Source organism: Salvelinus alpinus, chromosome 9 (genome assembly GCF_045679555.1).
Source record: "Salvelinus alpinus chromosome 9, SLU_Salpinus.1, whole genome shotgun sequence".
NCBI lineage: Eukaryota > Metazoa > Chordata > Actinopteri > Salmoniformes > Salmonidae > Salvelinus > Salvelinus alpinus.
Window position 1 is genome coordinate 66,280,579 of NC_092094.1, and position 25,687 is coordinate 66,306,265.

Here is a 25,687-nt window from a genome sequence, read left to right on the forward strand (position 1 = left end):
AATATCATCTCCAGGCAGCAAGAGTGTGCAGCCCTCAACTGGTTCTGGCATGGAGCAGCTCATAGATGAATGACATCGGTAGCCGGTAGGGTAGGAAAGACGTTTCAACTGATGATATCTACCAGTAAATGCTAACTTAGGTCACAATGGGTATGCAAACCAGGTATTAAAAACGTTTTGTCCTTAGTTTTGGTTAGTAGGCTATTTGTTCTGTGCAATTGTCATCATGCCCCCTTTTCATCAGTGGTGTAGACATTGATCGGCCTGGGTGGATCCATGTCTACACCATGAAAAAAATTAACGGATAAAAAAAAACACAGGTTGCCTTTCCTTCCCTGGGCAGCCGTTTGGGAATATTTTGGCAAAATTTGAACATACCAACTACTCCAGGCACCACAACAACACTGCATAGGGCCGATGGAAAGACAGCAGTCACACACAGCATGCTGTTAAAGGATAAGCGGTCTATAAACTCAGACATAATAAGCCATTAGGTCCCAATCATAAGAATGCAAAAACACAACCACTAAGCATTTCCCAATCTAAATGTACATCTATTACTTCCCGTTGCAAAAAACATTTCACGTTTTGCACACACAAGTAACCTGTGACCTAAATTTATAAGTGGAACTAACAGCATTTGAACTACTTTGGAGATATGAAACTGACAATCATATCAGTCAAAAATATCCAATTCCCAGTTCATGCCGCAAAACCAACTTTATAAGAGGTTTTAAAAATAGGTTCTATTTGACTCAACGTTCCATGACGTACACTAAAGCATTGTTGGCAGAGTGGATGGATGCAGTTCAAGGCATGATTCATATAATTCACCAATACATTTCTTGGTAGTCCTATCAGGTTGTAAATTGGTTGCTATCAGGTTGTAAATCACAGCTGGCCTGGTACATTGTTTATTGCCTCCCTTTGGGATGCACTGTTTCAGTTTCAATTACTCAATATTCTGGACAAAAAGTATCTAAGGCTGGGAACGTCAATATAATCAAACTAGCAAGGGCAATGATCACAAGTAAGTCATAACGTGGCTAACAGGCTAGCATATATATTTATGTAGCAAGCTAAAAACAGAGCCTAACGTTAGCTAGCTAGCTGCTAGGAGGATGTCATGTAATGTCATTGGAGGAGTGGGTGAGTGACTGACTTTTCCCCCTCATATCATTTTTCGGTGGCTATACATATCTAGAGATGCAGGTGTCATTTGGTTAGCGAGCAAGAACTTGAATGACTGTTATCCTGTTAGCATATCTCTTGCATTCGCAAATTCATTCTGGCTATCTACTCAGAGCACTCTGAGTGTGCCAGAGCGCAGAACAATTGATGAATTTATGAACGCTCAACACCTGCTGAATACGACCGGTGACAGTAAATGTAGACAAAGAAGTAATAGTTGGTCAAGAACACTCTAGATCAAGCCTGGGAAACTCCAGTCCTCAGGGGCCCGATTGGTGTCACACGTTTGCCCCAGCCCCAGCTAACACACCTGACTCCAATAATCAACTAATCATGATCTTCAGTTTAGAATGCAATTAGTTAAAATCAGCTGTGTTTGCTAGGGATGGAGGAAAAGTGTGACACCAATCAGGCCCCGAGGACTGGAATTGCCCAGGCCTGCTCTAGATAACATCTAAACAGCCTAGCTACGGCGAGTACCATTGTCAGACTTCTCTCATTTGTGTCTAGAAGTAGCTAGCTAGCAAGCTAGCCAACTTTAGCAGTTAGCCTGGGTGCTTGGTTGGGACAAGCATGCATTGGCAGGCTAACTGCAGAAGGACGAGGAGGCTACAATTCCCCATCGTTTAACAGTGCAATTTTGACGGCCAACTGGCTGAAAAAGTTTGAGGGTTTATCTAATGTTCCTTTGTTAGATTTGAGCTCATCTTGCTCTGGCAAGCATTAGTTGTTGATCTTGTTGATGTGCATAACTGAGGAAGAGAGAGCCTACCTTTTCATGGTTGTTTGATCAATAAGAATGTGACGTTCCCAAATGTAAGAGGACTCCTGTGGTATTTACATATTTGCAGAAAAGCATTCAGGTGTATTTTGTGGCTTTTGGCGAATGCGTTCTAATGCTCTGAAGTCACGCTGTTACTACTGGCTGTAAACACACAGTCCAGTTCAAAGTGAATGATGGCAGGCCTCTGTGGCAAATGGCTTGTTTTCATAAAGCCTACTGTATCTCTGATTGGCTATAGTGCACCGGTCTGTGTAGACTCCGGTCCTGGACAAGACAGATATTTTTATTAGGTTTTATTTACTGCAGTGTCTATTAATTGTCCGAACGCACAGATGCTTTCCCACTATATAATTGCTATAGAATTTTCACAAATCCCTTAGTATACATAATTCCCTAAGAATTTATGAAAACGTGAAAATTACCATATCTGGTCGCTTGTACTCTTTTTTTTTTTAATTCATTCTTCTTGGGGGTGTATGTGAAATGATTTTAATAAGATTTAATATTGCTAAAATTTTGTAAGTTCCACTTTAAATGCAACATGTTTAACACAACATGGTTTTCAAAGAGATGGCTAACAGCAGCAAGCGCGCTGCAATGAAAAACACAGTTCCACTCACCAGATGCTCATTGAAACTTAACTAATTGTTGAAAGTTATTATTGAAAAGGGAGACGCTAACAAATTAGCAAAAACATCCTCTTTGGTAACACCTGCTGCAAACTAGCCCACAACAAAAGCTAGCTAGCTAGACCTTGGAAAAACTCCTGCTCGCAATTGCGCAGTGACCTGTTGGCCTTTTCCATGAGTTTTTGTAAAAACGGTCCCACCCATTAAGTCAAATTGTAATTGGTTGATTCCACTGTCACTCCCTAATACAGTTGACATCTGATGGCCTAGCCAATGGCTGACTTAGCTAGCCAAATTTATCTCCCCAGAGACCAGCAAAGAAAAATCCTGATGGGATAATTTTGTGTTAACCCTTTCCTTTCCAACAAAAACAGAATAGATTAAATCAGAATATCATTGAAAATAATACTTTAATTATCATTATTATCATAATCATTATTTTAGAAATCCTTAAAACCTTTTCTGAAGGCGTAGAAGGGAAATTGTTCCCCACTGTGTTTGGGTTAGTAATCATTTGTAGAGTGGTTCCATTTTCCCTCAGCATGCATTTTTTCACTATTTTGAAAGTCTAAAGAATATTGTTCTGAAACATGTACACATAAATACTGGACATTTTGAACTCTTATTATGGTTATGTTTTGACAAAATTACAATCATGGTCTTGAATTGGACTCCCATTTTTCTGGTCTAAGTCTTGACTCGGTCTCGGAACCCCCCTCCAGTCTTGACTCTGACTCAATTTGCTCTGGTCTTGATTCGGTCTCGCTTTAGGTAGTCTCGAACACAACACTGGCATCTTGTAAGCCCATGTGGGCTGTGCACCTGGTAGGTGTATGAAACTTAAATAAATAATATATGCCATTTAGCAGACACTCTTCAAAGTGACTTACAGTCATGCATGCATACTTCTACCTATGGGTGTCCCAAGGAATCAAACCAACAATCCTGGCGTTGCAAGCGCCATGGTCTACCAACTAAACCATACAGCACCAATGACCATATTAACTGATTCATACACTTACTGTTCAATGCTGGGGGACAGGTAGAGTTTAGGGAACACTTGGGTGGCCTCTGCGTCTTCAAAGCTGACGGAGAGAAGAGCCACGTCTTCCCCAGGGTCCAACGTTGTGTCCTGAGGGAGAGGGGGAGTTAGTACTCACAAATAAGTATAATTTCACTTTTCCATGACTGGTATTAGTGAATTCATCAAATCAATGAAAATATTCCCCATACTGTAGAATATTTCGATGAAAAAACACAGCTGTGGTGAGCTGTACTTCAGTGTTGAGTCAAACTCAACCCTAACAAGTCCAGTTTAGCCTAGCCTGCTTAGGCTCATTTCCCAGTCCAAGCCTGATTTAAGTACATCTGAGTGTATGTGTTTGAGATGGACACACAAAGAGAGAGGGCAAGAGAGAAAGAGAGTGAGGGCAAGAGAGAAAGATAGAGAGAACGAGAAGAAGAAAGAAAGAGATAAGAGACCAGAGGAAACATCCGATTCGTTTCACGCCGCGCTGACTTCGACAGCTGCAGCCGAGTAGTGGCGCTGATGACTGGAAGTACCAATCAAATCATGTGAGAGAGAGAGAGAGAAGCCACCCGAAGCTGCTCTAGATGAGCCGATCATGCTGATCCATCTCTTCAAGGTTTTGATTTCCTCCCCCCGTTCCCTTTCTATATCTATCAGTCATTTTTCCTAGAGCTAGCCCCCCTACCATTATGGATCATCATTAGCAGGATCCGACATTAAGCGGCACTCACGGTTTGCGCTAAGCGAACGAGGGCTGGGGAGTTAATCAAATGTCTTACAGTCGGTTTGAAATCATCCATTTGTGCTAATCGCTGCCCTTCCCGGCAAGGGAATCTCCCTCACCACCATACGGTATGTGTTGAGGCGCGGCGCTACCAGTTTCCTAAGCCAGGCGTTTCAACGCGGCCAACCACGTAACCAAAGCAGGCACAATGAGGTCTGTCAAAGAGAAGATGCCTTTTCTTCGATAGATGTGAAACGGTTGAATGAGCCAAAGGCGGCTGTGTGCACTCCCTCATTGGGCCGTTTCTCAGAGTCAAAGCAGTTAAATTGTATTTTGTGCAACCTAATTGCTATTGCGGTTGAGTTTGAATTAAAAGCGTTACGAATGAGGCTTGAGGGAGTTGGGTACATGACTCCTTCCCATCAACGACTCCCTCTCTGGTCCTGAATGTGGATGGCCACCACACTGCCCAAGGACGTTGGGATTTCCATACCACTGGTTCAAGAGGGGGGGGGGGGGCTCAAAATGACCCATCTGAATTAGTCCCGGTGGCTCAGTTTTGGGACTTTGCCGTACCGGACTTTGTATTTCAGAAACAATATGAATAGAAATGTCAAGGGCCTCTGCAGGCAAGGAGAAAGTTCCCTTCCATCTAGCCTGGCCAGAAGAGTGCTGAACAACATATAACACTTCTTCCCAAATTATATTGGTGTGTGTGTGTGAGTATGTACCAACAGCCACAACAATGACGATGGCTGCCTCATGTCTCATCCTGTCCCTCTTGTCACAGCCAATAACATAGAGGGAGAAAGAAAGGGGGAGTAAAAGAAAATAGAGTGTCTGACATCCAAAGGAGGTTGCCTGATTGAATCAGCTTGCGTCAATATAGTGGATGTATGCGCCAGTAAGCATCGACGCTCCCTCTCCGAGTTGTACTTCTGAGCTACCGGGGTCGACTATCTGGGACGGACTAAGTAGACGGAAAGGTGAGGGAGGAGGAAGAATAAGATGGGGGGGGAGTAAGGCATAGTCATTTCCCCCAGTTCTCACTGTCAAATTCAGGCCTTGTCTGTCGTCAGCGAGGTGACCAAACGGATACTTATTTTAAAGCAACGCTTGCGGAGAGAGAAGGAATGTACAGGAGGTGAGAGTTGGGGTGGGAAAGAACATCGGGTTCTTCTGCATGCGTAGCATTGCGTCGCGGTCCTCGAGAGGCTTTTGTCTCATACGAACAGTCAAAGAACCGCGTTTGGAGATGATTCACTTCATCTCGTCCCAAAAAACAACAAGCAGCTGTCAAAAGACATATGACATTACGGAAACAGAAAACAACAAAAACGAGGGAGGACCCCGAACTCTTCTGTTTTCTTTTTACCGCTATCCACCACTATTAGTCTGCTGCAATATGATGACACACACGTGTCTGCATGGGTACAATCCCTCTGTGCATCCACGCCTCCCTGCAGTTTTGGTTGCATAAATGTCCTCTTCCGTATAGCGCCAAAATCCTGACTTGCAATATGCATACAGAACTTCAGAACACATTCAGAACATACTGTAATGAGGTGTTCCAGGGACACCGGGATATCTCCAATCATGAGTTGGTGAGTGACAGAGGGGTAAGACTCACAATTTCAGCCTACATGACCTTACAAATGGCCCAACTACACCCACCTGAAGATGATTGGTGGGAAAGCTTACAGCCTCACAAATGGCAGTGCAGATGTCAAAGTCTGGCTGCGACCTCCGAGGTAGAATACTACATTTGGCCTTAGTTTGGGAGGCTATCTCTGGGCCTTGACTTACCGAACTAAGAGCTTAAGATCGGGTAATGTAAATTAAGTAAGAACAGGAAAAAACATTTGTAGAAAAATACACATTTATGTAAGAAAATATCTTTGAGAATGGGAGCTTTTAATGCTGACTGCAATGTGAATCCCCACAAACGAAAACAAGAGTCCCAAAGCGCTCCCCAAAAAACTAAATGCCTCTATGCGTTTATACACAGATTGTATGTATGCTTTCTACAGCAATACCCTTCGGGCCAAGTGCTGCCTGCTTAAGTACAGAGCAGAAAAACTAACAATTTTAAAAACCTTTCTCTCCTCAGGCCATAGGCAGGGCCTAATGAAGAACCTCTCCATGGGGAGTAATGAGTCTATAAAATGACCCCGGTTGAAGGACTGCGAGTGAGGGAGGGAGTCCTTAAGGGGGTGGGTGGACGGAGGCAGTTACTTACTGCACACCCGGGAGTATGTGAGTCAGCCCCAAAGACTGGGGTTGAGAGAGAGGGTGAAGGGTGTATGAATGTGTGTGTGTGTGTGTGTGGGGGGCTGCTCGAAGTCAAGCCTTCACGTGGCCACTACTCCACTGTTAGCCTTGCTCCCTCCTCTCATCCGTCTTTCTCTCTCTCCAATTCTTTTCTTCTTCTCGCTCCTTCCCTCTGTCTGTTGACGCCCTGTAGCATCTCCTCTCCGTGACGTGTGACAGGTTGGAGATGTGACAGCTGTCCTTACGCTAGACCATGTCCGGCCAAAGTCACAACACGCACTAAACAGACAATGCTCTCGACAAGGGCGGTATGGAGGTAAGGACTATTGTCTGTCTTATTTTCCCATCTTCAAATGTCACGGGCACCGTCATGGGGCAGCTTGAGTGACACAGGGGTTATTGCGTAAGGATGAGGGCAGCTGCTGGGCTTGTTTTGAGATTCTCTGTCCATCTGTCTGGACACAGTGTTTCACCGCCACAACGCAACCTGCCAGTCAACATTCTTGGAGGAAAGTAAAAAATCTTGAGGTCTACATTGAGAATGGTAATGAGCTGGGGGAAAAAATGCAGCAAAACATGTAGGTGGGTGTCTGGGAGATTTTGAGGAGCTCTGACATTTCAGTTGGTGCTTAGAGCTAAATGGTTCCTTTGCATGAGGGACACTAACCAAGCAAAACCGCCCAATTCTGATCCCAGGCTTTTTCAACTGGATTTCGGGAAGCGGAGAATCAAAATCATCCATTGACGAGGAAACTACAACTAATTACGCTGTTGCATGAGACTTCTACGTCCACTTTACAAATTGCCTACTATCAATGGGGTCGTCCATTTTGCTGAGAGCTGATAACATCAATGTGCCATTAGATAGCAAAGCAGTGTCTTGTAGAGCAATTTTCATTCCATTTTCTTTCATTGCTTTGATGTCAAAATGACATTTTTTCATTCAGAGGAAGCATACGAGGGGATATTGGAAGATCGTTTCATAACCAAATGTTTCTGCATGCTTTTCACTGGGTTTTTCCAAGGATGGGTGAATAAGATGGAGGATACAAGGGCACCGCCATAGCTTCATCGTGTACAGCATAGCACAGAAACACCCAATTAACATAAGTCTTCTTTAAAACAATCTTCTTTACAATTTAATTTATCAGAAAGGTTAGGTTATAATTCCATGCATATTCAAGAGACCTAGCATTCAACTGAATACAAAGATGTCCAAGCAAGCAATGCAGAATGGAGACATGTTTTGTGTTGTGGTTCATAGGCCTGATTTAAGCTTTGTGCCACAACGCCCAGAGGCGGAAAAGGGTATATCATTGGGTCAAGGTGGCTGTTGCCAATGCACGTCTCATCACATTAAATGTTCTGTTCTGACAGATTTAGGGGGGGAGTTGAGGATGTGAGATTGTTCCGAATGTGTTACTGTGTGACAGAAGGGGGGGATTTTGTGAGGCCAGTGCAGTATGCTCTCTATGGTAAGATGTCCCCAAGCCTTCCGAAAGCTGCATACATATGCACAAATTGGGCAAAGGACAGTAGGGCCACAAATGCATGTGCCCGCGCACACACACAGATACAGAAACACACACACAGACTATCCTACTCACGTTCTCTCTCTGACCCTGCCAGTAGACAATGCTGGAATGCATGTAAAAGGTGGAGACGGGTAAGGTCAACCATTAACCAGCCGGCTCCATGCCGTCATATTGAGTGCGGTGTGTAATGGCTTCACTCTGTCATGTAGATAATAGGGAAGCGATTACAGAGCACACACAAACACGCTCTGGCTGGACCCACCCCGGTGCCAAGAGTATGCCAGGGACACCACGACCTAAACACACCTCAAGCCTGTTGCCATGGACATGTGTGTGTGTGTGTGTGTGTGTGAGAGTGAGAGTGAGAGTGAGAGTGAGAGAGAGAGAGAGAGAGAGAGAGAGAGAGAGAGAGAGAGAGAGAGAGAGAGAGAACGTGTGTCAAAGTAAGGGCCCATCAGAGCTGGGTGTGGCAGCAAAGGGAACCCACGCTGTGGCAGTTTCATGCCAAGCAGTTCCAAAGTCCACTAAGAATTTAAAGACATGGTCTACAATGACGAGACAAAGTAGGAATTGTTTTTATCATGGGTGTTGGTTTTGTGTAGTGTGGAAGTGAATACATAATGCACATCCACTGTTCCCGCTGTTATTAGTAGTTCTGTGAACTAAAGTTGCCAGGAAATCAGGACCTTTCTACAAAGGTCAACAGGAAAGATGTCTGTGTTCGTGTTGCTGGCATATCTGACGCAATTACCAAGGACATACAATACTAGACTAAATGCAATTGTCAGAGTAGAGAGCCGAGGGGGACGCCTAAGGCTATACGCAAGGCCGATAATGGGCGGAGGGCGTCATTGCTAGTGTGACGTTGGCAACAATGACTCACCAGACATGATATGCGTTGTTAGGCATCTCTCTAGTAGAATCGTGAACATTTAAATATTTCCCAGCGCTGGCGTGGTTCAAAACACAACACACTAGGGCTGTCCCCGACTGTTCTTTTGACCAATCGATTAGTCGAAAATGTTAAGTGTATTTTTCCTTATACAGCGCATTTGGAATGAATTCAGACCCCTTGACCTTTTCCCCATTTTGTTACATTACAGCCTTATTCTAAAATGGATGAAATTGTTATTTTTCCTCAATCTACACACAATACTCCATAATGACAATGCAAAAAACATTCACATTTACATAAGTATTCAGACCCTTTACTCAGTACTTTGTTGACGCGCCTTTGGCAGCGATTACAGCATTGATTCTTCTTGGGTATGATGCAACAAGCTTGGCACACCAGTATTTGGGGAGTTTCTCCCATTCTCCTTTGCAGAGCCTCTCAAGCTGTCAGGTTAGATGGGGAGCGTCGCTGCACAGCTATTTTCAGGTCTCTCCAGAGATGTTCGATTGGGTTCAAGTATGGGATATGGCTGGGCCACTCAAGGACATTCAGAGTCATGTCCCAAAGCCACTCCTGTGTTGTCTTCGCTGTGTGCTTAGGGTCGTTGTCCTGTTGGAAGGTGAACCTGTCTGAGTTCCTGACAGCTGTGAAGCAGGTTTTCATCAAGGATCTCCCTGTACTTTGCTCTGTTCATCTTTCCCTTGATCCTGAGTAGTCTCCCAGTTCCTGCCGCTGAAAAACATCCCAACAGCATGATGCTGCCACCTCCATGCTTCACAGTAGGGATGGTGCCAGGTTTTCTCCAGACGTGACGCTTGGCATTCACGCCAAAGAGTCCAATCTTGGTTTCATCGGGAACAGAGAATCTTGTTTCTCATGGTCTGAGAGTTTTTAGGTGCCTTTGGCAAACTCCAAGCGTGCTGTCATGTGTCTTTTACTGAGGAGTGGCTTCCGTCTGGCCACTCTACCATTAAGGCCTGATTGGTGGAGTGCTGCAGAGATGGTTGTCCTTCTGGAAGGTTCTCCCATCTCCACAGAGGAACTCTGGAGCTCTGTCAGAGTGACCAAGATCAGGTTCTTGGTCACCTCCCTGACCAAGGCACTTCTCCCCCGATTGCTGAGTTTGGCCGGGCGGCCAGCTCTAGGAAGAGTCTTGGTGGTTCCAAACTTCTTCCATTTAAGAATGATGGAGGCCACTGTGTTCTTGGGGGCCTTTAATGCTGCAGACATTGTTTGGTACCCTTCCCCAGATCTGTGCCTCGACACAATCCTGTTTCGGAGCTCTAAGGACAATTCCTTCGACCTCATGGCTTGGTTTTCGCTCTGACATGCACTGTCAACTGTGGGACCTTATAAAGACATGTGTGTGCCTTTCCAAATCACGTCCAATCAATTGAATTTACCACAGGTCGATTCCAATGAAGTTGTAGAAACATCTCAAGGATGATCAATGGAAACAGGATGCACCCATGCTCAATTTCGAGTCTCATAGCAAAGGGTCTGAATACTAATGTATATAAGGTATTTCTGTTTAGTATTCTTAATAAATTTGCAAAAAAATCGAAAAACCTGTTTTCGCTTTGTCATTATGGGGTATTGTGGGTAGATTGACGAGATAAAAAAATATGACATTTTGTTTAGAATAAGGCTGTAATGTAAAAAAAAAAATGAAAATTAACAAGGCACACCTGTCAATTGAAATGCATTCCAGGTGACTACCGCATGAAGCTGGTTGAGAGAATGCCAACAGTGTGCAAAGCTGTCATCAAAGCAAAGGGTGGCTACTTTGAAGAATCTCAAATGTAACATTCCAAGATGGCGTGGCAGTCAGACGTCTTTGTCTTTGTCCTGTCCCTTGTATATATCTTTTACATCTTTTTCTTCGCATATCTTTAAAAAATATTTTCCTAAACAGCAACTTCTAAATACTCTCCTGCAACCCGCCTCACCCAATGTGGCGTGGATCTGCTTTTTTCTAAAGTATTTATATTTACTTCGGATTTGGAATGCCTCAACCAACTGAAGATAGCCAGCTAACTACCTACCAGCTATCAGTTAGCAAACCATTGCTAGCGGTCATCAGCTAACCTTTAGCTCGGAAAGCTCTCGCCAGTTCGAACAACGTGACTCAAACCAGAGCATAACGGACCTATTTCTCTCCATATCCCCGGATTCCTACCGCAAACTCTGAACATTTTCATCTGGATCTTCGCAACTAGCTAACCGCAATCCCGGGTGACCACTCCTGGCTAGCGTTTCCATCGCGGAGCAAGCACCAATTAGCCTGAAGCTAGCCCGGACAGGGCTCCTGTGCTACCACCGAAGCCCACTCCTGGGCTACAATATCCGGACCCCTTCTACTGCCGGTACGGGGCACGGAACCCCGCCGATCCTCTATAACTGTAATACTGACATAATCTGCCCGAGGACTCCAACAGGCCCGACGCCCGCTGAAGGCCCATTCTGCTAACCTGCTAGCTACCTGGAACCCTACTAATTCCACGACTGGTCTATCGACGTCACCGCACGAAGAGGCAAAAACAGACTTACCCTCATCGCGACGTCCCCCAAAGGCTAACTTGCTAGCCCCGGTCTGCTAACTGCTAGCTTGCCTGCCCCGGTCTGCTAACTGCTAGCTTGCCTTCCCCGGTCTGCTAACTGCTAGCCCCTGCTAACTGGCTTGCTTGCTTGCTAACCCAGTCTGCTAACTGCTAGCTTGCCAGCCCCAGCCTACTAACTGTTAGCTTGTTAGCATCAGCCTGCTAACTGTCTGAATCGCCGTGTCCCCAGTCAGCCCAACCACTCACTGGACCCATATGTTCACTTGGCTACGCATGCCTCTCTCTAATATCAATATGCCTCGTCCATTACTGTCCTGGTTAGTGATTACTGTCTTATTTCACTGTAGAGCCTCTAGCCCTGCTCAATATGCCTTAACCAACCATGTTGTTCCACCTCCTACATATGTGATGACATCACCTGGTTTAAACGTCTCTAGAGACTATATCTCTCTCATCATTACTCAATGCCTAGGTTTACCTCCAATGTACTCACATCCTACCTTACCTTTGTCTGTACACTATGCCTTGAATCTATGCTATCGAGCCCAGAAACCTGCTCCTTTTACTCTCTGTTCCGAAAGTGCTAGACGGCCAGTTCGTATAGCATTTAGCCGTACCCTTATCCTACTTCTCCTCTGTTCCTCTGGTGATGTAGAGGTTAATCCAGGCCCTACAGTGCCTAGCCCCACTCCCCAGGTGCTCTCATTTGTTGACTTCTGTAACCGTAAAAGCCTTGGTTTCATGCATGTTAACATTAGAAGCCTACTCTTTAAGTTTGTTAGCCGTGTCTGAATCCTGGCTTAGGAAAACCACCAAAAACCCTGAAATCTCCATCGCAAACTATAACATTTTCTGCCAAGATAGAACTGCCAAAGGGGGCAGTGTTGCAATCTACTGCAAAGATAGCCTGCAGAGTTCTGTATTACTATCCAAGTCTGTACCCAAACAATTCGAGCTTCTACTTCTAAAAATTCACCTTTCCAAAAACAAGTCTCTCACTGTTGCCGCTTGCTATAGACCTCCCTCTGCCCCCAGCTGTGCCCTCGATACCATATGTGAATTGATTGCCCCCCATCTATCTTCTGAGCTCGTGCTACTAGGTGACCTAAACTGGGACATGCTTAATTAACACCCCGGCCATCCTACAATCTAAGCTTGATGCCCTCAATCTCACAGAAATGATCAATAAACATACCAGGTACAACTCCAAATCCGTAAACACGGGCACCCTCATAGATGTCATCCTAACGAACTCGCCCTCCAAATACACCTCTGCTGTTTTCAATCAAGATCTCAGCGATCACTGCCTCATTGCCTGCTATCCGTAATGGGTCTGCGACCAAATGACCACCCCTCATCACTGTCAAACGCTCAAATACTTATGTCATGCAATAAAATGCAAATTAATTACTTAAAAATCATACAATGTGATTTTCTGGATTTTTGTGTACCTATGATAAAAATTACAGACCTCTACATGCTTTGTAAGTAGGAAAACCTGCAAAATCGGCAGTGTATCAAATACTTCTCACTGTATATATAAATGTTACTACTCGACTAAAACAATCTCGGTCGACCAACAGCCGAACAACCAAATAATCGTCCAGTCGACTAATTGGGCCTAACAACATACACATAGTTTCACCACCCCAAACACCACACGTGTTGGTGAGTCACAACCATAGGTTAAATTGTTCTCAGCACAACAAACAGCTGGGTAGATGATAGTCACCACTAGTCATTCACCAAAGGAGGAGTCAATGCACCTTCAGGGGGGGAATATGATGTTCCCACGTTCAGTGAGGGGGATAAATTATAGAGCATCTGTGGACACTGCAAGTATAAGTGGATGGGCAAGCTAAGTGGATGATTTAAGCCAAGGTTGGACTAGGACACCATGTTTGAGACTATATGGGATAAGAAAGGGCGAAGATATATCAGATTTGGAGTCCAGCCAATGTCGGATTCTATGGAAGCACAGGGATGAGTTTAGCAAACACACTAAGATATGAACTTAAGAGACGCATTTCAATGATGGGACAAAGTAAACATTGAGGTAAAATCTAGAGAAGGTGGGGACGATGATAGGATAAGGCAGAGGAGAGAATGACTGAGACAACAGATACAGTAGACAGTTGACTCATTTACTCAATATTAGAAGGGATTCATTTTACACAATGACTCAACGTCATAGAGAGCAACAGTAATGGCATCTTTTTGGAGGCACTAATGGAGGCGAAGTCCGCCATGGCTTGATGGCCAAAGCCTATGGGGAAATTAATGTTTTTTTTTTAGGGGTTTTGGATAAACGTCAAAAATAAGGTCTGTGGTAAACACAGGCTTAGGAGATCTTATATGTTTTGTTTTATGAGATAATCTTCATCAGCTAATGTTAAGTTTTTGTGAATTTTGAAGCATTTTCTAATCAAAACAAAGCTAACGATGCATTAACATGTAAAAAATAAAACTACCCCTCTGGTCGCTTGCCTTTGACGTCCAGCTAACAGGCTTAGTTTACCATATCAGACAGACCCAAAGTCTCCTCTGGACAACGTCGCTTAGGAACCCATAAAACTAGCACCTTCCCACTGAAGAGATATGGTTCCAGCCTGGAGCAAAACAATATACCATCCTTGTGTTTTCGTTCAAGCTGGTAAGCAGAAAGCTAGTGTATTTTGTATTTATTAAGGATCCCCATTATCTGCTGCCAAGGCAGTCGAAATTCTTCCTGGGGTCCAGCAACATTAAGGCAGTTATATACAAATGAAAATATTACATTTCATAACACTTTTTACAACACATTAAGTGTGTTCCCTCAAGTCACTACTCTACTACCACATATGTACAATACAATACAAAATCCACGTGTACGTGTTTGTAGAGTGTGTGTCTGATCAAGTGTATGTTTAAGCCTGTGTCTGTGTGTGTGTGTCTTTTCACAGTGTCCGCTGTTCCATAAGGTGTATTTTAATCAGTTTTTTAAATCTGAATCTACTGCTTGCATCAGTTATCTGATGTGGAATAGAGTTTCATGTAGCCATGGATTTATGTAGTACTGTGCACCTCCCATGGCCTGTTCTGGACTTGGGGACTGTGAAGAGACCTTTGGTGGCATGTCTTGTGGGGAATACATGGGTGTCCGAGCTCTGTGCTAGTAGTTTAAATAGACACCTCAGTGCATTCAGCTTGTCAACACTTCTTACAAAAAGTAAGTGATGTAGTGATGAAGTCAATCTCTCCTCCACTTTGAGCCATGAGAGATTGACATGCATGTTATTAATGTTAGCTCTCCGTGTACATTTAAGGGCCATATCGATATGTAATACCAGGTCTAAATAGCAGAAATTAGCACTGGCTCGCCAGAAGCCTCAAGCTCGAGAGGCCTCTGAGGAGAGGGCTAATTCACACGCTGGTCAAATTAAAAAGGGCTATTGCTGGCTTGTTTGATTGTCATTGCATTACTATTGCTTGAGCGAGGGGGTTACTGGGATGGATATGGGGATGAGGGGCTTCTTCTGTTCGACTGCACTGTAAGTGGAGCCATCTTCACGGTCTTCTGTCTGTGGCCCGGGAGCATTGGGATGGTCAAAATGACCATGAAATCTTGATGCTTGTTGAATCGCAAACCAAGCGCGAAGATGACTGTGTGACCACTGACAGTGATATGGTTTGTTCTAATTCTAAGAACACCCACACACATGCGTACGCACATGAACACCTAGAAATGCATACATAGACACGTAGCTCAATAACTCAATTACCAATAAACTAATGCAACGATATCTAACATACACATCTTTTGAACAGCAATAAACCACTTATATATAGATTATCTTAGAGTTCATACAGTATATGCCAATTATCAATTTAAGTCATGGCAAGATTCAACCCCCAATGCTTTGCTCTCTTACTCTTCTGGGCCCATCTGTTTGAGCATAAGCAACATAGCTTTGGGAACCTACCAGGAGGCTACTGCAATGATCTGATAGCCTCGATGCTCTGATTTGTGGCTCTGTACATTTGCTGTGATGAGACAATGACCAGAACGAGATAGACAGATTATTCACATCGCAAAGGGTTTAAAAAGATTGCAATGCCAGAGATGTCTGAACGAAGCCAGAGATGTCTGAACGAAGCCAGACACTGGAAGTACGGGGGGGGGGGGGGGGGAAATCACCAGAGCGCACGCTAGCAGATACCCATAGACTTCCAGGCATTGTGCTAACGCTAGTTAGCATTGGCTCATGAAACTACATGCAACTTTCTTCATACTGGACACAGAGACATAAAAATGGTATCCAGATGTTCATCTGACTCTGACTACTGGAGATAAAGGGCCTCATTGCTAAAGTCCCGAAGTATACCTTTAAGGATGTGATATTGTCAGCTCCGAGAGGGAGAAGGGCAGTGAAAATGAGCTAGGGAAAGAGAAAGTCAGAAAAAGAGAGGAATAGGAGGAAGAGAGAAAGAGAGAAAAAGGCCAAGAAAGACGTTTGCAAGCCAAACATGTAGATCGACTCCAGTTCATCAGGAGCTGGGGCATAAACTAGGCCAGATGGAACTAATTCCGTGGAGGCATGTAGTGACGGTGGGTGGGGGTGCAGGGGGACCTGAAGGATCTCGCCTGAGATTCCAACTTTGGAAACCCCTGATGTTCGGACGGGGGTTGGGGGAGGCAAGTGTGTGTGTGTGGGTGGCAGGGGGTAAAAGGCAAGGGTGTTAGGGTTAGCGATCACAGCGGTAGGCGTCGATCTGTTTCTCTGAGGGAGGCAGGGGGCGCCTGTGACCTTTAGGAAAGGGGGTCATATGGGGGTCAGTGAGCAGGAGCCGCTGCTTCTTTGCCGAGTGCCCTCCACCTCCACCCTCCTTAGGCAGTGGGTGCTATTCTGCCCTTCTCTTCCTTTCAACAAGCTTCTGTCCTACACTGAAGAAGGAACTCTTCCATCCATCTTTTCCTTTCACCAAAGAAGAAAATATGAGCCTCTGCCCTTCACTGAAGCAAAGGTTTTCTTCCTTCACTGAAGCATTCCCTTCCTTTCACTGAAGGAGAGGAAGAGAGCAAGTGTCTAGGGAAGAGTGGTATGAACCTAAAGGTTTGGATAGTTCAAAAGACTGTATGATCATGGCTACCAGTCAGTAAAACGCAAATAGCTAGGATGTTATTCAAACACAACCTGCGGCAACAAATGCACTGAGCACATAGGCAGAAAAGGAGAATGACAACCAAGGCGAAAACGGCCTACAAAGTCTGTCAACTCAACCGAGAAATGGTACGTTTTGGTACCTACTGGAGAGCTCTTCTTTGGTTACACCCATTCGGCATCGTTCACACCCTTTTAAGCTTTAGCCCCACCCATTTGGGCTAGGGTAAACTCAGAGCTTTGTCAGGTTGGCCGTTCGTAAATTCAGAGCGTTTCGCTCTCGGAGCGCACACTGGATGCTCTGGGTGAAAAGTAGGGTTGATCCGAGCGTTCTGACCTAACAGCAGCATTCAAGCACCAAAGCTAACTGGCTAACATTGGCTAGATACTTCCAGACACAAATGAGAGAACAGCTCACTGACCATTTTACTCGCTCTAGCTGAGCTGGTTAGGCTATTTTTATGTTATCCAGAGCGTTAGTGACTGCAACTGTGCTGCTGGCAACAATTTAATTACGCTTTTTTTGCCAACGTTTACTGACACCGGCCATATTCAACGGGTGTTATGCAGTTCTACTATGTGATATCTTTAAAAAAAAAGCCGCGTTAGAAAGGATTACCAACACATACTGACCAGCTCATATTATAGACAGAACCGAGCTACATGGCAGACCAATCCGAACTCATCTCCCGGAATGTCCAGCCCACTCATTATCGCAGCCAATCATGGATAGCAGAAAGGTTGCTCACCTTTTCCATGGCCACACCAACTAGGCTCGTAATTTAACAATTGTATTCATATTTACAGATGGCATACAAGTTTGTTATTAAGGTACATGAATTTCACATGTTCCGGAAGGCATTTCTGCCAAAAAACACACAATAAAAAAAAAAAGTTGACGTTCAAATGGCGCTCCTGTGAAGTAGTGAAGCGCGACATACATCACAGTTGCACATTATTCTTAAAAAAATATTAAAGCTCTGTCAAGTTGGTTATTGATAGATACATTTTGAAGTCTTGGCATAGATTTAAGCCGATTTATTTATCAAAATTTTAACTAGGCCACTCAAAAACATTCCATGTCGTCGTCTTGTGTATATTTGGCCTTGTGTTTTAGGTTAATGTCCTGCTGAAAGGTGAATGTCTCCCAGTATCTGTTGGAAAGTAGACTGAACAAGGTTTTCCTCTCGGATTTTGCCAATGCTTAGCTCTATTCCGTTTATTTTTATCAAAAAAAAACTCCCTAATCCTTGTCGATGAGAAGCATACTCATAACATGATGCAGCCATCACCATGCTTGAAAATATGAAGAGTGGTACTCAGTGATGTTGGATTTGCGCTAAACATAACGTTTGGTATTCAGGACATAAAGTAAATTTCTTGCAACAATTTTTGCAGTTTTACTTTAGTGCATTATGGCAACAGGATGCATGTTTTGGAATATTTTTTATTCTGTACAGGCTTCCTTCTTTTCACTCTGTCATTTAGGTTAGTATTGTGGAGTACCTAAAATGTTGTTGATCCATCCTCAGTTTTCTCCTACCAGAGCCATTAAACTGTTTTAAAGTCCCCATTGGCCTGGCCTCATGGTGAAATCCCTGAGCGGTTTCCTTCCTCTCCGGCAACTGAGTTAGGAAGGGCGCCTGCATCTTTGTAGTGACTGGGTGTATTGATACACAATCCAAAGTGTAATGAATACCTTCACAATGCTCAAAGGGATATTCAATGGATGCTTTTTTTTACCCATACCAATAGGTGCCCTTCTTTGCGAAGCATTAGAAAACCTTCCTGTGGCTGAATCTGTGTTTGAAATTCACTGCTCGACTGAGGGACCTTACAAATAATTGTATGTTTGGGGTCCAGAGATGAGGTAGTCATTGAAAAACCATGTTAAACACTATTATTGCACACAGAGTGAGACGATGCAACTTATTATTTAACTTGTCAAGTACATTTTTACTCCTGAACTTATTTAGGCTTGCCATAACAAAGGGGTTAAAATACTTATTGACTCGAGACATTTCAGCTGATTTTTAATTAAACTTTCACCTGTGAGTTCCAAATATCTCTAACGGTCACCCCAGTGTGAGTTTTTTATGTGCGTGATGTCAGAATGCACTCACTGTTCCAAAATCTGATCATTACACAACAGGACAGTTAACCCGCGCTCCCCTCAAATCAAGGCACACTGCCTGCAAATTATTTATAGGCTATGTTTAAAAAACTAATTCTAACAACAGTTTGAATTAGGTGTGTTCCGCCTCATAAATTCACATAGAAGTACCCTATTTCACTGTTGTGGACAATTTATCTTTGAGGCTTTACGGAGCTGGACAAACTTCTCTCTTCCACGAGAGCTCAAGCACTTTCCCAGTGTTTCCCAAAATCAAGTATGCAGACATTTGCGTATCTCCAGTCAGAACAGAACTTGCAAACTTTTTCCACCTGGCACATTTTCCAGCTGGCGCCTGCATTGCCTTCATTGTTGTTTTCCTTACTAATAATAACTTTGAACGTGTGCGTTCCGATCAAAGTAAGTGCCTTATTACGTTATAATTATAGTTTCTGTATATCGTGTTGTCGTTTCTACTGTAGCGTACCGTATGCATGTATGTATGTATCTATGGAGCATAAAGTATTTACTGTTTTATTCACATTTTCAAGTACTGGTGGCCTCCGGAGTGGCACAGTGGTCTAAGGCACTGCGTCACAGTGCTAGAGGATCCCGGGCTGTGTCGCAGCCGGCCACGACCTGGAAACCCATGAGGCGGCGCCCAATTGCCCCAGCATCGTCCGGGTTAGGGGAGGGATTGGCCGGCCGAGATGTCCTTGTCCCATTGCGCTCTAACGACTCCTGCGGTGGGCCGGACGCATGCACGCTGACTTTGGTCGCCAGTTGGCTTTCGGGTTAAGCAGGCAGTGTGTCAAGAAACAGTCCGGCTTGGAAGGGCTTTGTTTCGGATGTGAGTTGCAGCGATGGGACAAGACTAACTACCAATTGGGGAGAAAAAGTACAAGAACAAAAAAGTACTGGTGACAAATCATGCATTACAATTCTTGCATAGATTGTAATAGACACATATGATGTTAGTAAAATACTTTTTGAAAGGTTGTACTGATTATGATGAGCTAATGCTAAGCTAAATGCCAACTCCTGTATGGGTGGCATGTTTGCTGACATCATACAAATCATTCTGGTTGTTACGTAAATGTCTGTCAGACCAAAGGTGTTATATCAAAATGAGGTGAAGGGAAGGTTCACTCGACTGACTTAGATTGTAACTACCGTTACTCAGGGTTGCCAGCTCACAACCCCTTTCCAGGGGGTTTATTTTTATTTAGTTTGGAAATGTATCCTGTGTTTGCACCCCATTTATTGATAAATCCCCCATCATAGTAATATTTCCTGCATCATATCTCCCCATGATATCATATCTCCATCATATCTCCCTCATTTCTACCCCACATGGAATTGAAATCCCCCACAAATTAAATGAACACCACCACAAACCCACCTAAAATGGTTTTACCCAAATCTAGCAAAAATGTTCAGCTTTCGCGCTACAGTTAGGCTAGACAGTAGACTCGCATTTGGGGTGATGATCTGTGAGGTGATGACATTTTATTTGCTTTGTGATTTGTCAAAAACGGTAAACGACTTGTCAAGTGCTCCGGTTCTTGTATACACTGTAACAAGTACATCAAAGATTTGTAATACTCTGAAAAGTGGTCAAACTGACTTCATATATTTCGGGAAATGGGCGCAGCAATCTGTTTGGCATTCTGGGATTAGGGGGTTTTAGCATGTCAAACAAACAAACATGGCTGCCATCATAAATAATGTATCTGCTGTTAGCTTCGCTGACACACATCTCTTTTCTAAACAATGTTACATTTCTCCCTTGTGCTCAACAGGGATGTTGTACATTGTAAACAAGTCGAGCTGTTAAGTCGCTAACTTTTTTGTTTTTTTGTTAGCGCAACCTTTTGTTTAGACTGGATTATGGAATGAGTTTGGTTGTGGATGTGTTCCGTATGATGCTCGGATGATGATGTTTGCATTTATCTTTTACAATAAAAGGGGAAATTGAGGAATAAAGTTGTGCAATTTGATCAATTTTCGAATCAAATCTTCTTTATAACATGCTCCGAATACAACAGGTAGACCTTACAGTGAAATGCTTACTTACAAGCCCTTAACCAACAATGCAGTTCAAGAAATAGAGTTAAGAAAATATTTACTCAATAAACTAAAGTTAAAAATAAAGTAAAAAGTAACACGAGAAAATAACAATAACGAGGCTATATACAGGGTCAATGTGCTACCGAGTCAATGTGCGGGGTTATAGGTTAGTTGAGGTAATTTGTACATGTAGGTAGAGTTATTAGAGTGACGATGTAAAAATAATAACAGAGTAGCAGCAGCGTTCCAGGGGGGGGGGGGGGTAAATGTAAATAGTCCGGGTGGCCATTTGATTAATTGTTCAGCAGTCCTATGGCTTGGGGGTAGAAGCTGTTAAGGAGCCTTTTATTCTTAGACCCTCCGGTACCACTTACCATGCGGTAGCAGAGAAAACAGTCTATGACTAGGTTGGCTGGAGTCTTTGAGAATTTTTTGGGCTTTCCTCTGACAGGTTGGCAGGAAGCTTGGCCCCAGTGATGTACTGAGCCGCATGCACTACACTCTGTAGCGCCTTACGGTCGGATGCCAAGGAGATGCCATACCAGGCGGTGATGCAACCAGTCAGGATGCTCTTGATGGTGCAGCTGTAAAACTTTTTGAGGATCTGGGGACACATGCCAAATCTTTTCAGTCTCCTGAGGTGGGAAAATGTGTTGTCGTGCCCTCTTCACGACTGTTTTGGTGTGTGTGAACCATGATAGTTTGTTGGTGATGTGGACACCAAGGAACTTGAAACTCTCAACCCGCTCCACTACAGCGACGTCAATGTTAATGGGGGCCTGTTCGGGCCTCCTTTTCCTGTAGTCCACGATCAGCTCCTTTGTCTTGCTCACGTTGAGGGAGAGGTTGTTGTCCTGGCACCACACTGCCAGTTCTCTGACCTCCTCCCTATAGGCTGTCTCATTGTTGTCAGCAAACTTGTCAGGCCTACCACTATTGTGTTGTCAGCAAACTTAATGGTGTTGGAGTCATGCTTGGCCACGAAGTCGTGGGTGAACAGGGAGTACAGGAGGGGACTAAGCATGCACCCCTGAGGGGCCCCCGTGTTGAGGATCAGCGTGGCAGATGTGTTGTTGCCTACCCTTACCACCTGGGGGTGTCCGTCAGGAAGTCCAGGATCCAGTTGCAGAGGGAGGTGTTTAGTCCCAGGGTCCTTAGCTTGGTGATGAGTTTTGTGGGCACTATGTTGTTGAACACTGAGCTGTAGTCAATGAACAGCAAACTCACATTGGTGTTCCTTTTGTCCAGGTGGGAAAGGGAAGTGTGGAGTGCGATTGAGACTGCGCCATCTGTGGATCTGTTGGGGCGGTATGCGAATTTGAGTGGGTCTAGGGTTTCTGGAGACTGGCTGAAGCAGATCGTTAATCATGTGCAAACAAATTCAGTGCCAGTTCATCAGCATCATAGGCATGCAGTGAAATTACTCATCAGATGGCCTACACCTACTTCAGTGACACGATTAGGCGAGATTAAATGGCAGAATGTGTGTCACAGCGCTGATGTCCTGATGACGCAACGCTCCAAAACAATCTGAGTAATATCACACTTGATAAAGATAGGTCACTGGAACTAATGTAAACCGAATCGTACATATCTTTACAATAAATATGCACTTGTGCACTTCCTTTCTCCGTACAATAAGGAGATTTTCAACCATTTCAAGTGGGAAATGTTTCCTATTTGTGCACACACTGTAAAAGATGCTGATATGCAGTAGATATGCCTGTGGATGTATGCAAAGAGAGACTAACATGGCTCTGCGAGTGGGGGAGAGATGGAGAACGAGAAGGCAGTGAAAGAGAGTAGGAGAAATCAAATAAGGGGAGCAAGTACATGAGAGAGCAAGTCACAAAAAAAGAAAGAGACTGAAAGGGGAAGGGGAAAGGAGATACCTAGTCAGTTGCACAACTGAATGCATTCAACCAACATGTGTCTTCCACATTTAACCCCTCTGAATCAGATTTAGGAGGGGGAGCAGACAACGAGAAATGAGAGGGAGAGAGAGAGCGAGCAGGTCACAAGAAAATGATAAGGAGAGAGAGGGGGAAGGGAGAGAGAAGAGAAAGGTCAGGCCTCTCACAGTGGTGGTGCCACCTTGCCGGTGCTCTGGTGCCACTACTCGTGTCACAACAAGGAGGGGATAGGAGAAGGCAGCCGGTGCCACTGTTCCAGGGCGCCTTTCTGACAACACTGTCGCAGTGGGGTCGCTGTTGCTACAAGTGACAGGTCGGGCTGTGGAACAACCGTGGATCCATGGTGTAGGTGAAGTCATTCGGTAATTTTCTTTAAAACACCGAACTCCTCATCCGCTTTAAAGGCACACACAAAGAAACAGCACAGCCGAAAAGTCCTCCTCTTTCACACCTTATGCCCTTTGCATGCCAGCCGTGCCGTGGCAAAACAATGAGGGCATTGTCCTGGCCCAAAGCTTTTCTTGAGTTCCAGGCTTTACAGTACCTTTTAGCCTCAGTGTTTGCTTGCCTCATAAGAGTGCCAACTGAAGGGTGTGGACGGTACATAGTTACAAAAGAAGGTGCCACAAATTGATATTTACAGAACATAATTGATGGGGTTTCAGGCAGACTTCTTTAAAACCTGCTTCTGTTGTCTATATTTGGTGCTAGGACAGAGCTACACGATTAGCCTTCTCTGGACAAACACGTCTTAACGTGTACCGGAATGGGTAGTTTAATGGATGTGCTTGTTTCTTTGGTCCTGTCGGGATCGGCTTGTCCCAGTGTGTGCTTAAACTTCAAACCCTCAGAACCGGTTGTGACCTCACTCTGGCATTTGCTTCCATAGTGTATTCGCTTTTCAAGTTGTTTCAACTTGATTTATGGGGTTATAACGAAATAGATGATGCACGTCGTGCCAAAGCAGGAGACTGCAGAGCTGGAACAAGGTTCACAACTTTCCTCCCTATATTACAAACACAGGTATTTTATAGTGCTCTCTGGAATGAGGACTTTGTTTTCTTACAATAGCTGCTATAAGCAAAAGTATTTCCCATGCAACTGCGAAGGTGGTGCAGTTGGCGACTGCAGGAAAGTAACGTGGGGTAGACACCTGGATACACCCTTTTATTACACTGCTCGACCTCAAAACAATCAACTTTCCCTGTTTGCTTAAGGTGCCTCCCTCTTGTCGGTTAGACCAGACTGCATTCAGTTGGTCTGGCTGGAAGACAAATGTTTTTATTGTCCCAGTCAAAACTCTTATCAATGTCTAGCCGTGACTACATTGAATTCTATAGGAATCACGTCAAGGGATATCAAATGGAAGAGTCTGCATTCACAGTAGTTGCTCTTTGCATTGTTACTCATTGGTTACGTTCCAATGCTCATACTAGCATACTACTTAGCATGCTCAATAAATTACCTCATTATGTCTAAAGGTTTCATCAACCTTATGTAGGTAAGGGCAGATGACAAAGTAACTTGTGGAGATAAGCATTTAACTGCTAATTAAACCAATTCCTCAACTTTTTTGGTCTGGGTGCTTTTTGCAGAGACATCCACTCTTTACTTTTCCATGCTTCTACCCCTCCCACCCTCATGCTCCCGCTCTTTCACACTTTCTCTTCAAATCCCTCCGCCTCTCCCCCTGGTTCATTTGCCTAAACATTTGCTCCAGCTGCACATTAGCCATCATCAACTTTTCATTGACTGTGTCCGTGTCGCTCAAGCATCCACTCTCAGTTTAGTATTAAGCATTTTATTTGGATCCACATTAGCTGCCGTCAAGGCATCTGCTACTCTTCCAGTGGGCCAAACAGCCTCAAAACATCACAACAAAACAATAGTCTACATCATAAATAAAACAATACATCACACAAGACATTGTGCACGATACAAATTTACACTGCTCCACCATTACACATTTACTATATAAAATGTACAATAGCACAAAAATACAATATTACAATGTTTGGGTGTGTATAGTGTGTTGGTGTCTTTACAATCAGTGTGTTGTTTATCCTTTTTTTATTTTTTATTATCTGATTTTACTGCTTGCTTGAGTTACCTGATGTGGATGAGAATTCCATGTAGTCATGGCTCTACGCAGCCTGGTCTCATAGACTAGACGTAACATAGCAAAAGTAAATCCGAGACACTGAAATTAGTATGATATGTTACGCTTGGTATGGTTACAAAAGACAGAAGGTTACTTCATTCTGAAATCCGCAGGTCGCGGGAGACCCTATGACGCCCAACTTCTTGTGTAGCGTTTTCACTTTGAACGAAAACAAGGGGGTTCAGCCCTGAGCCACCTGAGGCTGGCCTTCTGGGATAGGTGTGTCTTTGCGTTAATCCTGCCTACTGGAATGACCCTGCTGCCCCGGAGCTGGAGAGGAAGTGAAAATCACTTGCAACCTAACGTTATACAGTGAAGAAAAAGAAAAAGTATGTGAACCCTTTGGAATTACCTGGATTTCTGCATACATTGGTCATCAAATTTGATATGATCTTCATCTAAGTCACAACAATAGACAAACATAGTGTGCTTAAAATAATAACACACAAAGTATTGTATTTTTCTTGTCTATATTGAATACATCATTTAAACATTCACAGTGTATGTTGGGAAAAGTATGTGAACCCCTAGGCTAATGACTTCTCCAAAGGCTAATTGGAGTCAGGAATCAGCTAACCTGGAGTCCAATCCATGAGATGAGATTGGAGATGCTGGTTAGAGTTGCCTTAGAGCTGCCTTAAAACACACTCACAAAATTTGAGTTTGCTA

General features: G+C 44.0%; 1 protein-coding gene across 1 annotated transcript in view; it reads right to left on the reverse strand.

Moving 5' to 3' along the window:
• The window catches only part of babam2 (BRISC and BRCA1 A complex member 2), a 195,792-nt gene that overhangs the window by 54,364 nt on the left and 115,741 nt on the right, over positions 1-25,687 (reverse strand). Inside the window, exon 7 of the mRNA XM_071326988.1 lies at positions 3,627-3,736. Coding sequence (XP_071183089.1) covers positions 3,627-3,736 — 110 coding nt within the window. The remainder of the gene's footprint in view (positions 1-3,626; positions 3,737-25,687) is intronic.